Source organism: Oncorhynchus masou, chromosome 15 (genome assembly GCF_036934945.1).
Source record: "Oncorhynchus masou masou isolate Uvic2021 chromosome 15, UVic_Omas_1.1, whole genome shotgun sequence".
In the NCBI taxonomy this organism is placed as follows: Eukaryota; Metazoa; Chordata; class Actinopteri; order Salmoniformes; family Salmonidae; genus Oncorhynchus; species Oncorhynchus masou.
Window position 1 is genome coordinate 14485391 of NC_088226.1, and position 22589 is coordinate 14507979.

The window sequence follows — 22589 nt, forward strand, 5'->3', positions numbered from 1 at the left end:
TTGGAGATCTGAGGTCTGGAAGTAAACAGAGTGTCACGCCCTGACCTTAGTTCCTTTTCTATGTCTCTATTTTGGTTTGGTCGGGGCGTGAGTTGGGGTGGGCATTCTATGTTGTTCTATGTTTTCTTTTTTATGTGTTTGGCCTGGTATCGTTCCCAATCAGAGGCAGCTGTCTTTCGTTGTCTCTGATTGAGAACCATACTTAGGTAGTACACAGAGCTTGGACTTGCCTCCGTGAAATACACAGCAATACGCCTGTCAGCCTAATCAGCCTAATAAGTCGTTCTCAACATTCAAGTAAATAAATCTAAAGGTCTAACATCTATGGTAAGGAATCTATGTTTTGCTGGACTTAACTATTTTAGTTGAGACAGCCCTGACAAAATTAACCTGCTTCTAAAATACAGTGATAACCCCCAGGCCATGAGCTAAAACATAAGCTTACTGTATATTCATGTCTTTATGGTGTTTTCTCAATTCATATTCACAAGGGAACATCAAGCTACAGTACATGTTAGGTGATAAATGACAAAAGTTTGGTGAGCTGAAAGGATGGAGGTAGCCTTTTCCCTCCTCTTCTACCATCCATCCTTCCTGTCTCTAGAGAAACAACACTTCACACCAGACCACAATTCCTCCATGGTTCTTCCAAAATAACTCTAGCGATGCTGTGAGCGAAGCCAGGTCACAGTGCACCCAAGCTGCGCTCCTGCTGAGGCTTTGACAGGCCCCTGTCTCCAACGCCTGGATGATAGGAGTCACTCTGGGATTTCTCCCTTGGGTCACATAAAAGAGAGGAAAACAGACAACTCAAAAGTCTCCCATTTATTTATATATTTTGTCAGTACAAATAGGTTTCTGAGAGCACTCAAAAACTCAACAAAATAATATATATTTTTTTTTAACCAAAAACCTTGAAAGACATTTCAGTCAATGGATACTAAACAACAAAGACAAAAAAAAGCCCCATTTATATCTGGTTCTAACATGGATCCTTCGTCTGACGCTTGTCCACATTCTGGTTTTGCCCACATTTTCAGAAAGGTGTAAACGAATAAAAGATGCGCCGTGATCGGATCTTCCTGGCCACCTCCAGAGGTTGTCAGGCACAAAATGTATCTGTATATCTTACAGGTGTAGACCGATTTGGACAGGTGGCACTACTGACTTAGCCCTCATTCTACCGACTGGGGTCCAAATGTGGTTCATTCAATTCTTGAAAATGTTCATTACTTTTTCAATCAACTTGTTTTTAATAAATCTAAATCATTGTTTAGTGTTTCTGTATCATAAAAAACATGAGCTGGCACACACCCAGAAACATTATTTTGTGTGGAGGTGCTGACTAATGGCAAATAAACTATAAACTCACACACTCCATATTTCAACTCACAGTCATTTATTGGATCATTACTAGGAGTTTAAATATGGAGTGTGCAACTCTCTTTATTTTTGATAGTTTATAGTGTGTATGCATCAACATAGACTTAACATTTTTTGAAGTCCTCTGGGGTCATTTGAAACCTGCCAAAAACACCTACAGTTATTCTATAGTAATGTAAAACTGTAGATAGGGCCTTTATTTTCTCAGGAGACAGAAGTTATGCATACCACCAGAGGGTGGAGGAGGACCTGCATTAGTGATTTTGACTCCCCATGTACTCGCCTAAGATTGCACTTTTCTATACCACGTATTGTCTGACTGTATACAAAATCAAAATTACCTTATTTTTGGGCATTTAATAATATGCAGTGGTATAAAAAGTCTGCCAATGGTATAAATACTTAATACAACTGCAATACAGAACTCAGATACAGTCTGAATCTACACAGAGCGATGTATTGGTGTGTATTGTTTGAAAAGTAGTGATTCTACGGCAAATCAAGAAATACATTTATTTGACTCCAGGTTTCTCTGGAGATATAATATTAAGTTATACATATCTGTTGAAGTGATTTTGACCAGATAGACAGATCACATACAAAAATAAGCACCTTTTGTACTCGCCTATGGTTATAACTGGTTATAACAAGGCATGACCATGTACAAAATAAAAATGACCTTACATATGCTTAGTTGCAGTCAAAACCGCTCATAAAAGTCTGTCAGCGGTATAATTACTTGGTAGAACTGTAATACAGAAACCATATACCCTTTAATATACCCTAAGCTAAAGTTGAATTGAAAACATGATTGGCATTGTTGAATTGGACTGATGGTTTGGTTAGCTAAGCTAGGAAGACTATTTGGTCAATCGCTGTAGCTTTCTAGTAAACTTACTAGCTACTTTAGTGGATGTTGAACATATTTCTCCTGGCAAATGAACACATTTCTATAGGCAAATGGGTTAAATTATAGCCATTGTATATAAGCGATAATCAACTCGGTGCTTTATGTGTTCCATTATTAACAAGAGAATGCATAGCCCCTCGCGGATGATCTATTACATATTCTATATGTGAAACTTGTTATGGCATTTAGGTTGCTATAACATTTGGTTTGAAGTGACTGGAGATTTTGGCATTCTGAAGCATCCTGCCATTGGCCCAACCACTCCCATTGTTTCACTAGAAGCAATGCTAATGCTGGCTGTGGGGTAGGTAAATAAAGAAAACGAAGTCGTATTTTCGGTCATTGTCTCTCAGGATAAATAGAGGATTCACTTTTTGTCAATAAAATTAAGTAAATTTAAAATGTTGGTGCGTCGCCCATTCTAAAAACAAATGATACTAAAATCAAATAATGGTAACTTGGCTTTTTAGTGGGTACAGTGCCTTCAGCAATTAAAAATGACATGTTTTCAAATGTATTGACAATTAAATACAGAAATATCTCATTTACATAAGCATTCACACTCCTGATTCAATGCATGTTAGAAACCCATTTTTGGCAGCTTTTACAGCTGTGAGTCTTTCTGGGTAAGTCTCCAAGTACGTTGCACACCTGGATTGTACAATATTTGGACAATATTTTTTTTTTATTCTTCAAGCTCTGTTAAGTTGGTTGTTGATCATTGCTAGATAGCCATTTCCAAGTCTTGCCATAGATTCTCAAGCCGATTTAAGTCAAAACTGTAACGAGACAACTCAAGAACAATCAATGTTGTCTTGGTAAGCAACTCTCTGGTGTATATTTGGCCTTGTGTCTTTAGGTCATTGTCCAATTGAAAGGTGAATTTGTCTCCCAGTGTCTGTTGGAAAGTAGACTGAAGCAGGCTTTCCTCTAGGATTCTTCCTGTGCTTAACTCTATTCCATTAATTTTTTAATCCTAAAAGACTCCCTAGTCCTTGCCAATGACAAGCATACTCATAACATGATGCAGTCACCACCATGCTTGAAAATATGAAGTGGTACTCAGTGAAGTGTTCTGTTGGATTTGCCCCAAACATAACACCTTCTATTCAGGACATTTTTTGCAGTTTTACTTTAGTGCCTTATTGCAAACAGGATGCATGTTTTGGAATATTATTTTCCCTTTGTTATTTAGGTTAGTATTGTGGAGTAACTACAATGTTTTTGATCCATCCTCAGTTTTCTCCTATCGCAGCCATTCAACTCTGGAACTGTTTTAATGTTGCCATTGGGCTCATGGTGAAATCGCTGAGCGGTTTCCTTCCTCTCCAGCAACTGAGTTAGGAACGTCACCTGTATCTTTATAGTGACTGGGTGTATTGATACACCATCCAAAGTGTATTTAATAACTTCACCATGCTCAAAGGGATATTCAATGTCTGCTTTTTTATTTTGACCCATCTACCAATAGGTGCCCTTCTTTGCGAGGCATTGGAAAACCTCCCTGGTCTTTGTGGTTGAATCTGTGTTTTACCCTAATCCTTTCCAATCACTAACTTATCCTATATATTATTGCACTGTCTCATTCTATGCAACCTTTCACTGCTTGGAGACTGTCAACAGAGGCATCCTTCATGGCAGCAACCTCTGGGCGTGGCCAATGACAACAATGTGAGTGACACACCAAGCAGTCCAGCCAGGGAGAGAACCTATGGCTTGGGGTGTGTGTGTGTGTGTGTGTGTGTGTGTGTGTGTGTGTGTGTGTGTGTGTGTGTGTGTGTGTGTGTGTGTGTGTGTGTGTGTGTGCGTGCGTGCGTGCGTGCGTGTGTGTGTGCAGGGGGGGTAGGGTAGAGAGAGAATTTGTAAGACTGAATCGAATTTGCCGCTATACCCATCTGTGTTTTGGCTCTGGCCCAACCCATCGGTTTCTGGCACCAATCAGACGGTCTAGAATGAATATCCATTCTCGAAATCATTGTGGAGGTACTCAGATCCAGACTGATTGTGGGCGTGGTGTAGCGTTTGGCCGGAGCGAGGGTTTTGGGTAGCCAGTCAAGCCCTAGGCACGACTGAGGAGCGAAATGGAAATACTAAAAAGCCAAAAAGGCATTACATTGCAGCTGAATCACTTACAATTGTGAGATGTTTCCACTTATGAGTGTTATTACTCCCTAGCTTAGTTTTATTTCAATACATATTGCCATTGACCTGGAGCAATAGTTCTAGCAGTTGTTTAAAAGCAGCAAGGTTTTTAATCAAATATGCGTCACTATAGAGGACTATGATGTGGCGGCAAACGTCTGTTCTTGGATGCTGCAGTAGTGCACATTGTCTGTCTGTTGTTTTCCCTGTGGGTTAGAAGGTGCATGAGGGACAGTTCTGAAGTGGCTGTCCAGAACTCTTTCCAAGTTTATATTCTACAGACTGACCACCTCTTTGAATATGTATTTAAATGTAGTCATTAATACTGATATTCAGCATTGTCTGGTGGAGTGGGAGGACTACCAGTGAATCTACCTATTTTTAGACAGAGAAGCCTTCATCGAGAAATGCTATATAAGACGAAACAGAGATAGATGGAATAATATAATTAATTAAGGGTACTATCAATGATAACTCAATCATGATCAAAACTGTGTAGCCCTACGTGCCATGTGATTCGCCACATGTACAGTAGTGAAGTCACAGTATGTCACACAGAGCAGAACCCCTGGGACAGACAGCAAGGCCTCTTCATGATCTCACACTCTTCTTCACTCAACAGCATGTCAGCACACTGCATGAAAAATAGTTACATCATAAGGCCTGTCTACCCTGGGTCTCTGTATGTCTCTGTCATGGAAAATGGACTAGACAATAAACAAACACACACTGAGCCATGACCATGGGGAACGGGATTTAGGGAATGAAGAATGACAAATGATTGTTTTTCTTATTACTGCCTTACAGTGCAGGCTGCAATGAGGGTTTGTTGAGCAGGTACATCATCTCTCAGTTGACAGTTAGCTTTAGTGAATTCAGTGTGTATTTAACGAAAATGTACACTTTATTAAACTAAAGCACCAGGCAGTTGTCTAGACAGCGGTACCTCGGAAGAATGACAAAGGCTACCTAAACATATTCACAAAATGGGTGTGGGAATTTCCACGTTGAGTTGAAAACATCAACAAATAGGGCACTGACATCTGGCTAATCTTATCTGGCTTGCTAATGGTATCTGTTATTGCTTTTTTTTTTACAACACCATATTAAAAAGATTAGCCAGCTGGCTCGATGGTTGATTCTGGAACTGGATTTGTCATCAAGCATTGATTTAGGGAAAACTTTGTCACAGATGGAAACCACTGGCCCATCTTTGACTTCACCATCTATTGTTTTCTCCAAAGTTTTGGCATCTTCCGCTGCAGAAATAATTAGAAAGAATAAGATGAAGCAGCGGTAATACGGATAACTATTGAAAGATCGATGGTATGAATTTTTCAACATTATAATGGACAAGGTGCAACCTTCGGTGGGTAAGCTGCTGGCAGGCTTCGGCTGCGGATCAGCAAAGCCAAGTCAGCCCGTGCTCATGGTTCTCACAGGGGAAGTGAAACGATAGACTGCAATGGCCTTGCTCATGATCATGCACGTCGCAAATGAAACGTAACTCTATAAGTTACTTGAATTTTCTTTTGCGGGTGCCTTTTCAGGATCTGGAGAGACACTTGTGGTTTCGAGTTAACGCTACATTAATTAAAGCAGTGGTGCATGTAGTGATGCAACATTTTTGTGGTCAAAAACGTTCATCTTAGGGCGACGGGGGGAGGTGGTTGCAAAATGCTACCATATCAACCAATCATACCATTTACAAAAGGGTTACATATATATTGTTGTATTAATACAGACTAGCTAAACAATAAGTGAAAATGTATCAACTAGCCAATGGATTATGATAATTTTCTATCATTTGCTATATGGTTCCGGCGGCCGAGTGGATAAAAGACTGTGTGGCTCATTCGCAAAGAGGAATAACTTTGCAGCTGTTTCTAATAAACAATGCCATGCTGGTGGGCGGTAACATAAAACAAATCAACCCAGCCCTGAAACGATACCTAGGCTGAAAATAATTTAGACATCATATCATCGGAAAAGATACCGCGTTCACACTGATTTGCACGAAGTGGGCAGTTCGGATTTGTCACGTCAAGCCCAAATATATAACTGTTTGACTAAAATGACGACTTATTGACTTAAATCATTGTGCAACATCATGGGAAAGCTCTGGCCGTCATCAATGCTGTCACATTAGTAAACAATGCAGTTGTTTACTGAGTCATGGCTGCTCTAGTGGAACACACACCCTGAGGCTACAGTGTTAGTGTTTGTTGTTTTCACTGAAGTCATGCCCCTCGCTCTGTTTCTTCATTCACCTGGATGTGCAGTGTGTTAAAGTGCCTCATCAGCAAGTAAAGCAGTGAGGCAGAGCAGGCTTAGTTCAAACACACATTAACACACACAAATGCACTTCCTTTACAACTTTCCATGTCATCTCTGTGCCAACTGTTTTCCGACATTCCTACCCTATCATACCCCATCCACCCAGCTCCCTTAAATGCACCCCTCTCTTCCTCCTTCCTTCCTTCCTTCCTTCCCCCTCCCACCCCTCCCCTCCTACCCCGCCAGCTCGCTGCACTTTGACTTTGTCTCTCTCTCTCCTCTGTGTTGTGAGTCCTCTCAGTGGGAGCCAAGTGACCATGCACAGACAGTGGTGACTTGTTTCAGCTGTGTATGAAAGGAGCCCATTGATAAAGCCCAGCCAGGACCCACACAGCACAGGGGAGTCAATCAGAGAGCCAAACCCAACTGGATAGACAGGAGGACTGTGGCTATGCACTGTTTATTTTTATTTGATTGTTTTACTCTTTCTTCAACCTGAACATCTTCTCTGTCTTACTCCTTTTTTTATTTATTTTCTTACTCCGGTATGTTCAGTCTGTCCTCCCTGTGGACCTCTGAAGTTCTCTCTCTCTCTCTCTCTTTGTTTTTCTTGAGGTGAAAAAACTACAAAGCTGTAGTGCATTGAGCTGTTTAGTTGGTTGTGTCTGATGCCTCAGAGGAGACGGCCTCCTCTCCTGACCCCAGCCAGCCACGAGTTAAAACATCTCTGATGAAATGCAGGCCACAGGGCTAAGGCCATGACCAGCATTTCACTCATTCAATTTTAAAAGCTTTCTGCACCCTCTCCTCCCCCCTCCAAACCCCCCTTTCACAGAAACAAACCGGGAATCATGTTTAAAACTCTCCCTGAAAACGTCCACTGTCTATTTCAACCTTGATATTTGGTGTTGTCTGTTATTTTGACGATTGACACCTGATCAACATAAGAAACCACTAATCAGCCTCTCACTCACTAATTAACCTTGTTTATAACCACCATCAGTTAAATATCAGGTTTAACTTCTCCCTCCCATGGTGCTAATTGCAGAGCAGTGGGGGGATTTCAGCACCCCCTTTCACAGAACAGCTCCATAGGATTGTGGCAAGGCTGAACTAAGCTGTGAGCCTCCCGCAATGTTTTCCCTAATTATCTTTTCTAAACCAATCAGGTCTGATTGCTGAAACAATGTCCCTTTGAGGATTGTCAGTTTTTTTCAATTGTATTGTATTTATCCTTTTTTAACCTGGGAAGTCACATTGAGATTGACATCTATGTTTAAGGGTAATAAAGACTTGGACACGGAGCTAAGTGAATTATCCTAATTGTATTACAAGGGATAGGAGGAGGTGTAACCTTTTAAGTATTTGTTCCTAGAGAGTTGTATTACTGCGTAACCCTTAATGTTCTGTCACTTCAATACGAGGCATTTCCTTCCGTTCAATGACAAATCAATCCCCATAAAACGGGGACACCGATTTTCATTGGCCATAAGGTTTTTGTCACGCAAAAGACTGCCGGTCTCACGGTAATTGAACGGTAATTAACATAAACACTTCGAGCATCTCCAGGCCTCTCCAGGCATCTCCAGGCATCTCCAGGCCTCCACAGCCCCTTTGGAACATCTACATTTTTAAAAAAAGGAAAGAATCAATTTAATATACACCACCACAATAAGTCAGGTCTAAAGAAACATGAGATTAAGAAAATGTATTTCAGAAGAACAGAATATGAGTTGACCTACTGTGTGTTGCTACTGGCTATGCTCCATGCTATAGGATGTACTGTAGGCTTGTTTATTTAGTTGACAATATATGCTTATAAGTCCCGTGCAATTATTTTTTTATTATGTGATGTTATAGTAAGAAGAATATAATTGAACTTAGCTGTATAAAATAGAAAGGATATTTTTCACTTTCGGCGCGAGTACACATACAGTATGTGATCATTTGAAACAGGTCCTATATAGTAGAAAGTAGCAAAAAAGCTGTTCCTTGCCTCAGGCTGCATAGATGTTCTCTCATCAAGTGAGTATACAGTAGGCTAGATCAATTATGTACCAAAGACATCTTAAATCACACCAAAATAATTCTGCCATGTGTAATATGGGTAGACTATGTATTGTATAACAGCTCAATTATCATTTTTATTCCGTTTTTTTCACTCACCACGACAGCCCTACTCCCTCCGCCCTACTTACTTCCCAACCAGACAACTAACCAACCAACCAATCAAAGCCAACCTACGTAACTGAGATCCCTAAACTCCCACAGCTTCCAACTACTTCTCCCCTGTTCTTTAAATTCTTTCTATCTCCCTCTCTCTGGCCTGTCTTCCTCTCTCTCTCATCTCTCTCGCATCTCTACCTCTGTGTTTGTCCTCTGTGCTGTGAACTGATCTCTCAGTGGTTAAAGGATGTAGAGATTTGGTGCACTGACGACAGACTCACTGGCAGGTACTGCCGGCAGGTGCCGAAGACAAACAATCCGACTAAGCAAACCCAGAAAGCAATTTAGGTATTGTTTGCTTCATACGGACAAACTCCATGACAATTCTAAGACTAAACACATAGTGGTCAAATATACGCCCGTCCGAGTCAGACACACACCTGGTCTTTTGTGAGTGATCTGGGTTGTGTGTTGAGTCTGTGGATGGACTCACCCTGGAAGATGATTTGAGAGCCAACCGGTTACGCCATAACACTGCAATGGCTGTTTAATGATGATAAAGAGACAGAAGTGGAATGCTCTAATTGGTGACCAGTCAAGCGCAGTGGTGACAAATGTTCAGGCATCCTGGTGTGCATTGATCCATTTCAATCTTCCATGAGAGCCCTGTCTAAACCTCGTGCAAACAACGTCAAAGCCCTCCATCTGGGGGAGGTTTTACATCATGTTTCACCATGCTGGCCCGGCCCTCATCCCTACACGACAACAACGGGACAACAACAACAACCTCAATAAAAGCTGAATAACATCCCTGGTAAAATCCTAGTAGATTTGTATAAGATACAGACTCATTCAACCTTGTGTTATGCTAAATAAATCCAGACATAATTGAATTGACCTCCTCTGCAAAGACACAGTCCATAGGAGAACTGTGTATGCTGACTATTCTCTAATGTTGTCATTTCCCTCCATATGTATCATTCATCACTGTGAAAGATGAAAATGTCAAAAATATGACATCACTGTGGCTCAGAGATATTTCCCCCATCAAACGGGGCCCTTAATTGAATAAAACCATGAAATCAATAGCTAAAAAAAGATACCAATAAGAAATGGTGTCAGCGCATTGAGGTGCAGAAGTGCGGTTATTGACACTGAGGACAAAAAGTGGAATACAATAACAGTGAAATGGAGTCAATGTCAATGGCACATTAACCATGGATGGCACCTCCCCATTGTCCTTTAACTCTGCCATTTGTCCTGAATAAAATCTCCCCCAGGAGGAGGCTGTCTGCCAGGAAAGACCAGGAAGTGATGGTGCCACCCCCAACCCATCCAACAGTAGATTTATGATTAGTGTTCTTGGTATGTACAGTATGTACTGTTGGCTCATGTGTTGGTATTTATCATTAGCCTTCTTAATAAACACCATACACATTTTAATTCTTTAGAGTCTAAGATGCTGGGGGAGGGGGGGTGCTAAGCTGACATAGAATTGTTTTAAGATATCATACTATGGATCAGTTATCTATTTGATTTAGACTTTTAGGACCCCTTTAGGTACAATATAAAACAAAAGTGTTTGATAAAATATTGATTTTGGTTTTTACTACTCAATCCCATAGAAATGCATTGAATAACACATTCATAAATGGCAAAAAGTACAGTCAAAATGTAAATCATAAGACACAAAGTTTTGAAGTGTTGTCGTAAATCTAGGATATATTTGTGCCTATATTTGTACCTACCCCCTTTTTTGGGGTAGACACAAAACTACCTTCATACTTCCATTAGTTGTTTTTATCCAGTACTGGTTACTTACAGACGAGTCCCGTGACACTTGTTTGCGAGAGTCTCTCCTTTCCATAGGTTGTTCATAATAGTTTTGTAGGTCAAACCGTTTGAACGTTACAGATGTTTTATTGAGAAGACTGATTTTGAGGATGTTTCATGGTCTGACAAACACCGCTCTAGCTCTGTCACCTTTCATCGCAGATGCGGAAGTGCAACAATGGCGGATGTGGTGGTTGGAGATGCATCCAATGCCTAAACTGAAGTATTCTCATGCAGATTGTTTTTCAATCAATCTACTCCAGGGTGTAAAAAGCTGTTAGTGTATTTGAGCATTATGTGTAAAAAAATGGGTAATAATTACATTTGGTTTCTGTCTGTGTGTGTGTGTGTGTGTGTGTGTGTGTGTGTGTGTGTGTGTGTGTGTGTGTGTGTGTGTGTGTGTGTGTGTGTGTGTGTGTGTGTGTGTGTGTGTGTGTGTGTGTGTGTGTGTGTGGATACGACAGATAGAAAGTGTAGAACCATATATATTTCTGGCACCTCCAGGAAAGTGCAGCACCCTTTCCCTGTGCTCCATCTTTATTTTTAGAGGCTGGAGGCTGATGAGAGAGAGAGAGAGAGAGAGAGAGAGAGAGAGAGAGAGAGAGAGAGAGAGAGAGAGAAACAGTATCAAAAGTTGAAGGAAGAAGTGAGGAGAGAGAGGAAAGTGAGAGGTAGAGGAAAGTGAGAGAGTGAGAGAGTGAGAGAGAGAGGGAATCAAAAGTGGAAGGAAGGAGTGAGGAGTCAGGGTAAGAGAGCTTGAAAGGGAGAGGGAGGGAGTGTGTGTTGGCTCCTCACTGGCTCAGAGGGAGTGTAGTGTGGTAGAAAGTAATGTGATGTGATGAGAGCCATTCTGAGTGAGACAGAGAGGAGGAGGGGACCGTGTGGGGCTCCCTCCTCCCCCTACTCGTAACCACACCAACCAGAGGAGGAGGGGAGGAGGATTGGGGGGCGTGGGGGGCGTGGGGGGGGGGGGGGCTCCACTGCTACTGCCATATAAAAAGCCAAGCCTGAGAATCCGTCACCACAAACACACCACACGCACGCACACGGACTCTATGCCTACTCTCTCCGTCTCTCTTTCTCACACTCACTCTCTCTGTTTCGTCCTCTTACCATTTCTCTTGTTTCTCTCTAACACTCCTCCTCCTGAGTGTTCCTTCCTTAGCATCCTCTTTCTTTCTCCTTTTTCATGCCGAGAGTTTGGGACTAAATTCTGTATGTCGGCTCGTGTATGTGTGTGCTCCCTATGTGCGTCAGTGTGCACGCTGGTGAGCGAGAGTGTACGGGAACTACCTCCGTGTGAGTGAAAGCAGTGAAGCGTATCAGTGAGTGTATGTGGGTCTCTCTCTTACACTCACACACTCGCCGCTCCTCCTCCTACTCTACTTGGGATCCCCGTGTCCCTTTCCTCGGTGGCAGGCTCCCCACACCCAGCAGTCACCATTTCCGCCCCAGGGAGAGCCACGCTGGCAGCACAGCCCCTTCCCCGACTCAGCATCGGGAGGAAGACCCTGGTGGCGGCTGCCGTCGGGGTCATGCTGGTCCTGGTGCTGGTGGTCCTCATCCCCGTCCTGGTCAGCTCCGTGGGCACCGACACCAGCCACTTTGAAATGCTGGGTACCTGCCGCATGGTGTGTGACCCCTACCTGAACAAGGGCACCACGGCCAGCAGCACCAGCTCCAGTGGCATCCAGGCAGAAGCCGAGGCCCTCAGCGACAACAGCAACATGCCCTCCACGCTGGTGCAGGGCCCCCAGGGCAAGCAAGGCAGGCCAGGTAAACCTGGACTCCCTGGACCGCCTGGAGAGCCAGGGCCACCAGGGCCAGTGGGACCCCCTGGAGACCGAGGGTCTGGAGGGAGGACTGGGATTTTGGGGTTGGGGGGGAATGGAGCTATCAGCACGGCCACCTACAGCACAGTGCCCCGGGTGGCCTTTTACGCAGGGCTTAAGAACCCCCATGAAGGCTATGAGATCCTTAAGTTTGATGACGTGGTCACCAACTTGGGAAACAACTACGACGGCATCTCAGGCAAGTTCATCTGCAGCATTCCTGGCACCTACTTCTTCATCTACCATGTGCTGATGAGAGGAGGGGATGGGACCAGTATGTGGGCAGACCTCTGCAAAAATGAACAGGTGAGTCAATTCGCTTCTCCAAGTTTCTGTCTGTTTTTATACTGCTCAACCACTCAGCATAGAGGGATCTTATACATTCTACCACTACATTTCTTACTGCTCTTTTTAATTAGCACTCCAATGGTTTCTCTGCTACAGACTCAGGTCCCTTCTAAATTACAGATATTTCACATTATCCCTTGATACTCTATTATGCTCTATCTCCCTCCCCCTCTCTCTTTCTATCGCTGGGTGTCACCTGATGTCACTGTGGTAATTTTTGTTGGTGGAAATTTAATCGGCGCTTCACAATCAAATTGTCCTTAAACCGCGTTATAATACAGAGGCTCTATTTCCGAGGAAACGGAAGGCTGGTGGATAGCGGAAGCATCTGTCGTGCGCTCCCAACAAACCCCTGAGCGAGCAGATGACGGTCACACAGCTGTGGCACCAAACGCGCCCAGAGAGAATGATGTGTAATCTGGCGCGTGTCCCCTCATTGCACAAATACACACTGACATTGCCCGCATCCCTCAAATCAAAGGACAGACACTTTCCCCCCGAAGTCCATGTCACTTTCCTATTTGTTTCAAATTTGAGAAGTTTGCCATATAATACTGGTGTAATTGTTTATTTAACTTGGAATGTAAAAGACGGTGAGAAAGGTGTATGTGCCTGATTTATGGAAGCATCTATTTGTCAGTTAGGACTAGCGCTATAGACTCAGATTTTTACGCATTTGTAACAAACCATTTATCTTTTCAGAAATAAGATATTAACCTGTATTTTCGGATCGTGTTACTTTCGCATTTCTGCTTGTGTAGACTAAATTGATTAGACAGGGAAAATACCTGAAATAAGTGGAGTCACATGAGTGCCCACTATAGCAGATGCAGCCTTTAGTCAGCCGACAGATATTTTAAGAATAAAAAAATTCCCAGACAGTTCCTATCATTATTATTATTGCGAAAAGTTTAATTGTGAACCAAGAACGGTCTGCTTCTCTGTGCTCGATACATCTGTGAACAGCAGCAAGTCAGCAAGTGATGCAGCAAGTCACAAATTACACTGTGCTTCATTTAACTGTCGAGTTCACTTATTTAATTACATGTAATCTAACGTTGTACTCCTGGAGAGACTCAACAAGACCGCAATTATCCAAACGTCTCGTGCGTAAAACAAGAGGATGACAGCAAATCTACTTATCCGTAACAGTGTGAACAGACTGGAAAATGTAAGTGTTGCTTATTATGTCGGGTGTATATGGTTGATAAAACAAGGGAATATTTGCGTGACATTCGCTTGAAATAAATATAATTTTCATGATGTATTCTCCGTTTTTCTTTTTTTTACGCATCACTTGACGGGTCTGTAAATGGATTTATTGCGCCCTGGGGGTGCTCTCAGGTACTCGAGTGTGTGAGACTCGAGACACTTTCTCGTCCAGCAAAGGCGGACACATCTAAAGCGCAGGAGAGTAAAGAGAAATATATATATTTTTTTACCATCAAGTAATTTGCAATATCCATCGAGGCAATCATAAATTATACAACAGCTTTAGCGCGCATCAAATATTTTGTGATTGAACATCCTCTTATTATCTGTTAATGACCACTTGCGTATAGGGTAAAGGTCCCATAACCCTTTTACATGAAATATTACAGCTCATTAGCCTATAGTGTATAATTAAAATCCTCACAATTGTGTTTCATTAAGCCCCATGCAATGTTTTCAATACCCTGACAGCATGGTCTACAACATATTACTTTGTCAATTAGACTTACTTTGTTAGTTACTTTGTTGTTGTTTATTAGACTTACTTTGTTTAATGCTAATTAGGCTACGTTTATTTTATTATTGTGGGTCTAAACTTTTTCTCCCAGTGTTTCTGCAGAACATTTTATTATAAACATAAAGTATATCTGTTTTACTTATTACCCTGATATTACAGCACTTACGTGGTTTACATTATATTTTATAATGGAATAAAACCTTAATATGTAGTTCACACAGGGCACTGTAAATGTATTTGTCATAATGACTGTATACAACTTGTCCTAGTTGGCCTGTCAAAATGTTTAAGGTGGACTTCATCTGTAAGGTTGCCTTATATGTCTACTGCTAACGCAGAGGTTAGGGTTTTGGGGGTTGAGAGCCACACAACATCATGCCATTTCTGTTGAGCACATGCTTCCCTGCTATATTTTATGCTTTAACGGGTGTTTTGCCTAACACTTGTACACATAATATAATCGATTATTTCACAATTTACAGTCGATTGCAATCTGATTCATGAGCAGGCAACTCCCGCCTCCGACTCAAGACTAATGTGGACTTGATTGCAGCTATATTTTACATTTAGATGTGGATCTTCAAAGAGTCATCTGTTGTCAGTATAGGTCAGAGAGAGAACGCCCTCATTCTTTAAAAAAAAGAGAGAGGAACACTTTCTTTCATAAAGGCATATAGATTTCTAGCAACTATAAAACACAATTGAAATCTACGTAGGACTATGGGTATGTCTGGCAGCATATCTTACAGCCTCCAGGTTATTCATCTAATTGAAAAGCTGTTGTTGTCAAATATAGGATAGGAAACAGATATGTTAATAAAGTCTTTATTTTTTTGTGCAATGTTCTTCATATGTTGCCATAGAGAAATATCCATCCCATGGTCACAGAAGGGTTGTTTTAATTGGTTAATTCTATTGTCAAACCACTTGAATTGGCCATTGCTTACTTTTACAATTAAAGAGAAAACATGACTGAAATGGAAGGATACAGGTACACTGAGTGTACAAATCATTAAGGATATCTGCTCTTTCCACAACAAAGACTGACCAGGTGAATCCAGATGAAAGATATGATCCCTTATTGATGTCACTTGTTAAATCCACTTCAACCAGTGTAGATGAAGTGGAGGAGACGGGTTAAAGAAGGATTTTAAAGCCTTGAGACAATTGAGACATGGCTTGTGTGTGTGTGCTGTTCAGAGGGTGAATTTGCAAGGTAAAGTATTAAATCAATCAAATTTTATTGGTCACATACACATGGTTAGCAGATGTTATTGCCAGTGCAGCGAAATGCTTGTGCTTCTAGTTCCGACAGCGCAGCAATATCTAAAATGTAATCTAACAATTCCACAACAACTACCTAATGCACACAAATACATTTGAGATGAGTAATGCAAGATATGTAAACATGATTAAAGTGACGTTATTGAAGTGCCTTTGAACAGGGCATGGTAGTAGGTGCCAGTCGCACTGGTTTGTGTCAAGAACTGCAACACTGCTAGGTTTTCACGCTCAACAGTTTCCCATGTGTATCAGGAATTGTCTTCCACCCAAAGGACATCCAGCCAACTTGACACAACTGTGGGAAGCCTTGGAGTCAACATGGGCCAGCATCCCTGTGGAACGCTATCGACACCTTGTAGAGTCCATGGCCCGACAAGTTGAGACTGTTCTGAGGGCAAATTATTCTATATTAGCAAGGTGTCCATTATGTCTTGTACACTGAGTATGTAATTGTAAAGAGTGTTGGTTCTGGTCTCTGTGACCAGTGAGGTCAGAGCTCTCCATCATCCACTAACATTGTGATATGAAGGCACTGTTACCAGAGCAACGGGCCCTTCTGGAGATGCGCAATTTTTCAGAAAGATAAATACCATTTCCGAGGCATATCTGTTGGCGGTTCAGTTTGATGTTTTTGATCTTGTGTCTGTTGGACAGATACTGAGAGTGTGTCCTCGTGGGGAAGGCCTATTGTCCACGGCAGCTTTTGACATATCACCCCTGAGGCACCTGGAGGCTTCAGCCATGCCATGGAATACTAATGTAACATTGTAGGAAGATAATGCATGTGAGGGGTTCAACATAAAGGTTGGGGTAAAATGTCAGTAACAATCTATCTGATGTACTGTACATTTTGTGTAATAGCTTTTATAGACTAGGCTACTTTCTATTTTCATTCAAAATTGTGTTTTGGTGTGCTGGTGATATATTCATTTGAATGAGAATGTGATAAGATCACTGGACTGGACTAAAAAGTGATGACTTAAGTGAAATCCATTTCTGCCATGTTAGAGAGTGTCGTCATGATAAGCATGGAGGGCAAGAAATCAAATAGACCAGAAAAAGTATCAGTTTGCCTGCTACTGACCCAGCTCTTTGCAGTCATTTTGCAAGTCTCACTATGGTTCCCTGAGTTCAACTCCTTTGACTGATCCAAGCTGACAAACGTCTCACCCAGCAAACCCAAGGAGAGGGGAGGTGGCATCTCCATGAAGGGCCTCTCCTCTATATATACTGTCTCAGTCCACCATAATGTTTACGGGGGGGGGTGTAAAAGTGTTGATACAAAGTAGGCGCAGGCGGAACATATGTTCCCATAATGCACCTTCTGTTCCCGCTTCATTGTGTTCCTAAGAGTAGGGAGGGGAGGCACTTAAGTTAGACACATCTCCAGAGGCAGGCAACGCACATCTCCAGAGACTGGGGCAATGTTTATAAAGTGGTAACTGCCTGGCTAATGAAACATGTCTCTCTCTCTCTCTCTCTCTCTCTCTCTTTCTCTCTCTCTCTCTCTGTCTCTCTCTCTCTCTCTCCTTCTCTCCCCTTTCTCCCCTCTCTACCCTCTCTCTACCCTCTCTCTCTCTCTCTCTCTCTCTTTCTCTCTCTCTGTCTCTCTCTCTCTCCCTCTCTCTCTCATTCTCTCCCCTTTCTCCCCTCTCTACCCTCTCTCTACCCTCTCTACCTCTCTCTTTCTCTCTCTGAGCATAGCTTAGAGGGGGATGTAGCTTACACTCACTATAACCAGAAAATCTTGCTAGAAAGGTTTGTGTGAGGCTGTGGGTCTGGTGTGGAGGTGAGACCCCAGTGTGTCTGTCTGTGTAGATTACTGTGAATGGTTATAAATGTGGGCTAACTCATGCTGTGTCATTGATGAAGTGGCCATAGGAAAGCTGATGGTCCTAGAGCAGGGCTGTCTGGGCCGGAGCAGTCATTTGCTCATTTAAGGCCGAGAGAAGCTGTGTAGGGACTAGGAGGCTGGGGAGGACTGGGAATAGCAGACAATGACAGTATTTTATCATCCTTTGGCCTTGGTGCATCATGAAACTGCAGGTTCTCAGGCCCGAGCAGTTGTTCTACACCCTGTATCATCTCCACCCCGGAGCCATGCTGTTTTTATCTCCCTCTCCTTCTTCCCTCTCCCTCTTTTGGTTCGGTGGGTTGCATTAGGAGAGTGTCAACATGGTCCCCAGCACCTTGACACATTTCAAGCAACACCAAAGAGTTAGCTCCTCTTGGTAAGCAGGCAAATACGATTCTATTTTCAGCCTGGTGCACTTCATCTGCTCTCCAAGTTCCCTCTCCACTCCTCTCCTCTCTCCTTGGCTTCTTTTTCCTGACGTTCTTGTACTCGCTTGACAACTACCTCCAACCAATCGCAATCTTCTCAGACAGATGTGTCAGAGTCTCGATTCCCTGATTTGGAGACACCCTGGGAGACGAGGCAATGACAGTAAGGACAAATCCATTGCCACGCTACTACAAATGGAGAGAAAGAAAAAAATAGGGAGGCGGAGAAAAGAGAGTTTAGCCAAAGAGCCTTTTTAATCGTAGTTTAGAACCTTGAACCAGATCCAGGAAGTGTTTGTGCTCCTCCTCGGTTCCCGTCTTAATATTGTTATTAATCCGCAGAACCGTTTCGGAGTTAATTAAAAGCAATGACGTGAGCGTCACTCTCTCAGGAGGGCCCTGTGTGAATAATCACTCTGTCTCCTTCTTTAATAAGCTCCAGCGTCCTCCGAGCAGCGCATATGGCTCTTCCCCAACAATTACTGCTCCCTGCTTCCCGCCACACGGGCGCACATGCAAAAACACACACCTGCCCTCCCTCACTGTGTAGTGCCCTCTACAACTCCTCTGCTCTGTTCGAGCCGTCCAAGGTGACCTCCAGAAGTACACCGTCTATGCCCATCCCTTTATTGACAATTTAATATCAATATGTGTCTTGATTATTATTGGAGAGATAAAGTTTGGCTCTTGGAGGTTAACATCAGGAATACTGTTTTGCTTAGAAAGCAAAAACACACTTGAAAGATTCTGGCCTGTAGTATAAAAATGAGGGGAAATCTTGGCACAGTCCGTCACTGGCTTTTTTGAATTGATGTATCCAAGTAGACACACGGTGCTGTGGAGTGAAGCACTGCGATCATCTTCACAGACTAGGTTTATTTACTTGTTTATCTGGATCCCCATTCGGTTTTGCAGAGACAACAGCTGTTCTTCCGGGGGATCCACAAAAAACACAGATCATGACAAATAACAAAACACTGATACACTGATATAATAGGACAGTCACACACATTTCTAACACAAAGATACATAAACAATACAACAACAAAAACAACAGTCCCCACCATTCAATGAGATGTCGTTTTTTTAAGGTCATTTTGTTGTTTGCTTGAGTAATTGGAGATGGAAGGGAGTTCCATGTGGTCATATGGCTCTGTATAATACTGTGCGTTGCCGTGAATTCATTTTGGACTTGGGGACTGTGAAGAGACCCCTGGTGTTATGTCTTGTGGGCGACATATGGGTGTCTGAGCTGAATGTTATTTGATTATGCAGACAATCAGGAATTTTTCATCACAATAATATTTCAAAAACTAGAAGAGAAGCAGTGAATCTCTCGTCAACCCTCAACCAGGAAAGACTGGAGAGACATGTTATTGATGTTAGTTCTGTATGTGCAGTTAATGGAGAAATTTAATTTGTTTACAACCAAATCTCTATTTTTGATGTAAAATGACATGTTATAAGAGGGGAACAGATTATTTTTGATTTCACATGTTTTTTTTAGTATAATGTTACAGATAAAGTATGGAATGAAACAATTTCATGTGTACCACATCTAACAACCTGTATCACTATACGGAGTGTTGCCGTTTGTAAAAGGACATATTTGGGTGTTTTTGGAATGTATTTTCGGTGCCCCCATACTACACAACAAGGATGAGGAAGTGATTTAGTGTTTGGGGTAAGTTTCTCAAAAACATGTGAAATCACACGAAAGGTGTCTGGACCCTTCTATAACATGCCATTTACATCAAAATGTTTGATTTGGTTGCAAAAAAATGAAACTTATCTTTTAATGGCAAGGCGCGCTGCTCTGTTTTGTGCCAGCTTCAGCTTTACTAGATCTTTCTTTGCTGCATTTGACCATATTACCAGACAGTAATCAAGATAAGAGCAGAGCCTGAACAACTAGTACAGTTGATTTTTGTTAAGAACAGACATACCCCTCCCAATCTTCACAATAACTTGTCAATATGACTTGACCATGATAATTGACCATCTCATGTTATATCTAGGAGTATAGCTTCCTCAACTTGCTCAATGGTCACACAACTCCAGTTGAGGTCTTAGGGAATGTTTTGAACCAAGTACAATACTTTTAGTTTTAGATGTATTTAAGACCAGTTTGTTACTAATCACCCATTCTGATATTGTTACTCCTTATTTAGAATTTCAGTGAGCTCACTGGCTTTGGGTGCTGATATGTTTAGTGTGGAATGGTCCGCAGACATAGTCATTCTAGCTTTGTGTAAGACCAGTGGCATATCAATTGAAAAAATTGAGAAGAGTAACGGCCCGAGGCAACTGTCCTGAAGGACACCACGCTGTATATACAGTTGAAGTCGGAAGTTTACATACACTTAGGTTGGAGTCATTAAAACACATTTTTCAACCACTCCACAAATTTCTTGTTAACAAACTATAGTTTTGGCAAGTCGGTTAGGACATCTACTTTGTGCATGACACAAGTCATTTTTCCAGCAATTGTTTACAGACAGATTATTTCACTTATAATTCACTGCATCACAATTCCAGTGGGTCAGTGTCACGCCTTGGTCTTAGTATTTTGTGTTTTAGTTTATTAGTTAGTCAGACCAGGGTGTGACATGGGGTTATTATGTATTGTATTTTCGTATTGGGGTTTGTAGTGTTTGGGATTGTAGTTCATTAGGGGTGTGTGTGTGTGTTAATTAGGTTGGCTGCCTGAGGCGGTTCTCAATCAGAGTCAGGTGCTTCTCGTTGTCGCTGATTGGGAACCGTATTTAGGTAGCCTGTTTTTCGCTTTGCATTTCGTGGGTGATTGTTCCTGTCTCTGTGTAGGTTGCACCAGTCAGGCTGTATTAGGTTTCGTTCTGTTTGTTGTTTTTTGTATTTATTAGTTATTCGTGTTAGTTTGTTCGTTTTGTCTTCATTAAATAAACATGAGTAACTTACACGCTGCATTTCGGTCCGACTCTCCTTCAACAAAACAAGAACGCCGTTACAGTCAGAGGTTTACACACATTAAATTGACTGTGCCTTTAAACAGCTTGGAAAATTCCAGAAAATTATGTCATGGCTTTAGGAGAGTCTGATAGGCTAATTCACATCATTTGAGTCAATTGGAGGTGTACCTGTGGATGTATTTCAAGGCCTGCCTTCAAACTCAGTGCCTCTTCACTTGACATCATGTGAAAATCAAAAGAACTCAGACCAAAAAATTGAAGACATCCACAAGTCTGGTTCATTCTTTTGGAGCAATTTACAAACGCCTGAAGGTACCACGTTCATCTGTACAAACAATAGTACGCAAGTATAAACATCGTGGGACCACACAGCCGTCATACCGCTCAGGTAGGAGATGCATTCTGTCTCCTGGAGATGAACGTACTTTGGTGCGAAAAGTGCAAATCAATCCCAGAACAACAGCAAAGGACCCTGTGAAGATGCTGGAGGAAACAAATACAAAAGTATCTATATCCACAATAAAATGAGTCCTATGTCGACATAACTTGAAAGGTCGCTCAGCAAGAAAGAAGCCACTGCTCCAAACCTGCCATGAAAAAGCCAGACAACGGTTTGCAACTGCACAGCACAGATCATACTTTTTGGAGAAATGTCCTCTGGTCTGATGAAACAAAATAGAACTGTTTGGCCATAATGACCATCGTTATGTTTGGAGGAAAAAGGGGGAGGCTTGCAAGCCGAAGAACACCATCTCAACCGTGAAGCATCATGTTGTGGTGGTGCTTTGCTGCAGTAGGGACACGTGCACTTCACAAAATAGATGGTATCATGAGGATAGAAAATTATGTGTATATATTGAAGCAACATCTTAAGACATCAGTCAGGAAGTTAAAGCTTGGTTGCAAATGGGTCTTCCAAATGGACAATGACCCCAAGCATACTTCCAATGTTGTGGCAAAATGGCTTAAGGACAACAAAGTCAAGGTATTGGAGTGGCCATCACAAAGCCCTGACCTCAATCCTATGGAAAATGTGTGGGCAAAACTGAAAAAGCGTGTGCGAGCAAGGAGGCCTACAAACCTGACTCAGTTCCACCAGCTCTGCCAGGCGGAATGGGACCAAATTCACCCAACTTATTGTGTGAAGCTTTCGAAAGGCTACCCGAAACATTCGACCCAAGTTAAACAATTTAAAGGCAATGCTACCAAATACTAATTGGGTGTATGTAAACTTCTGACCCACTGGGAATGTGATGAAAGAAATAAAACCTGAAATAAATTATTCTCTCTACTATTATTCTGACATTTCACATTCTTACTATACAGTGGTGATCCTAACTGACCTAAGACAGGGAATTTTTACTGGGATTAAATGTCAGGAATTGTGAAAAACTGAGTTGAAATGTATTTGGCTAAGGTGTATGTAAACCTCCGACTTCAACTGTATCTGATGT

General features: G+C 42.1%; 1 protein-coding gene across 1 annotated transcript in view; it reads left to right on the forward strand.

Annotated features, from left to right (window-relative positions):
- The first annotated feature begins 12155 nt into the window (after positions 1–12155).
- Positions 12156–22589, forward strand: part of LOC135555707 (C1q-related factor-like) — a 32624-nt gene continuing 22190 nt past the window's right edge. The window contains exon 1 of the mRNA XM_064988389.1: positions 12156–12849. Coding sequence (XP_064844461.1) covers positions 12247–12849 — 603 coding nt within the window. The 5' untranslated portion in view covers positions 12156–12246. The remainder of the gene's footprint in view (positions 12850–22589) is intronic.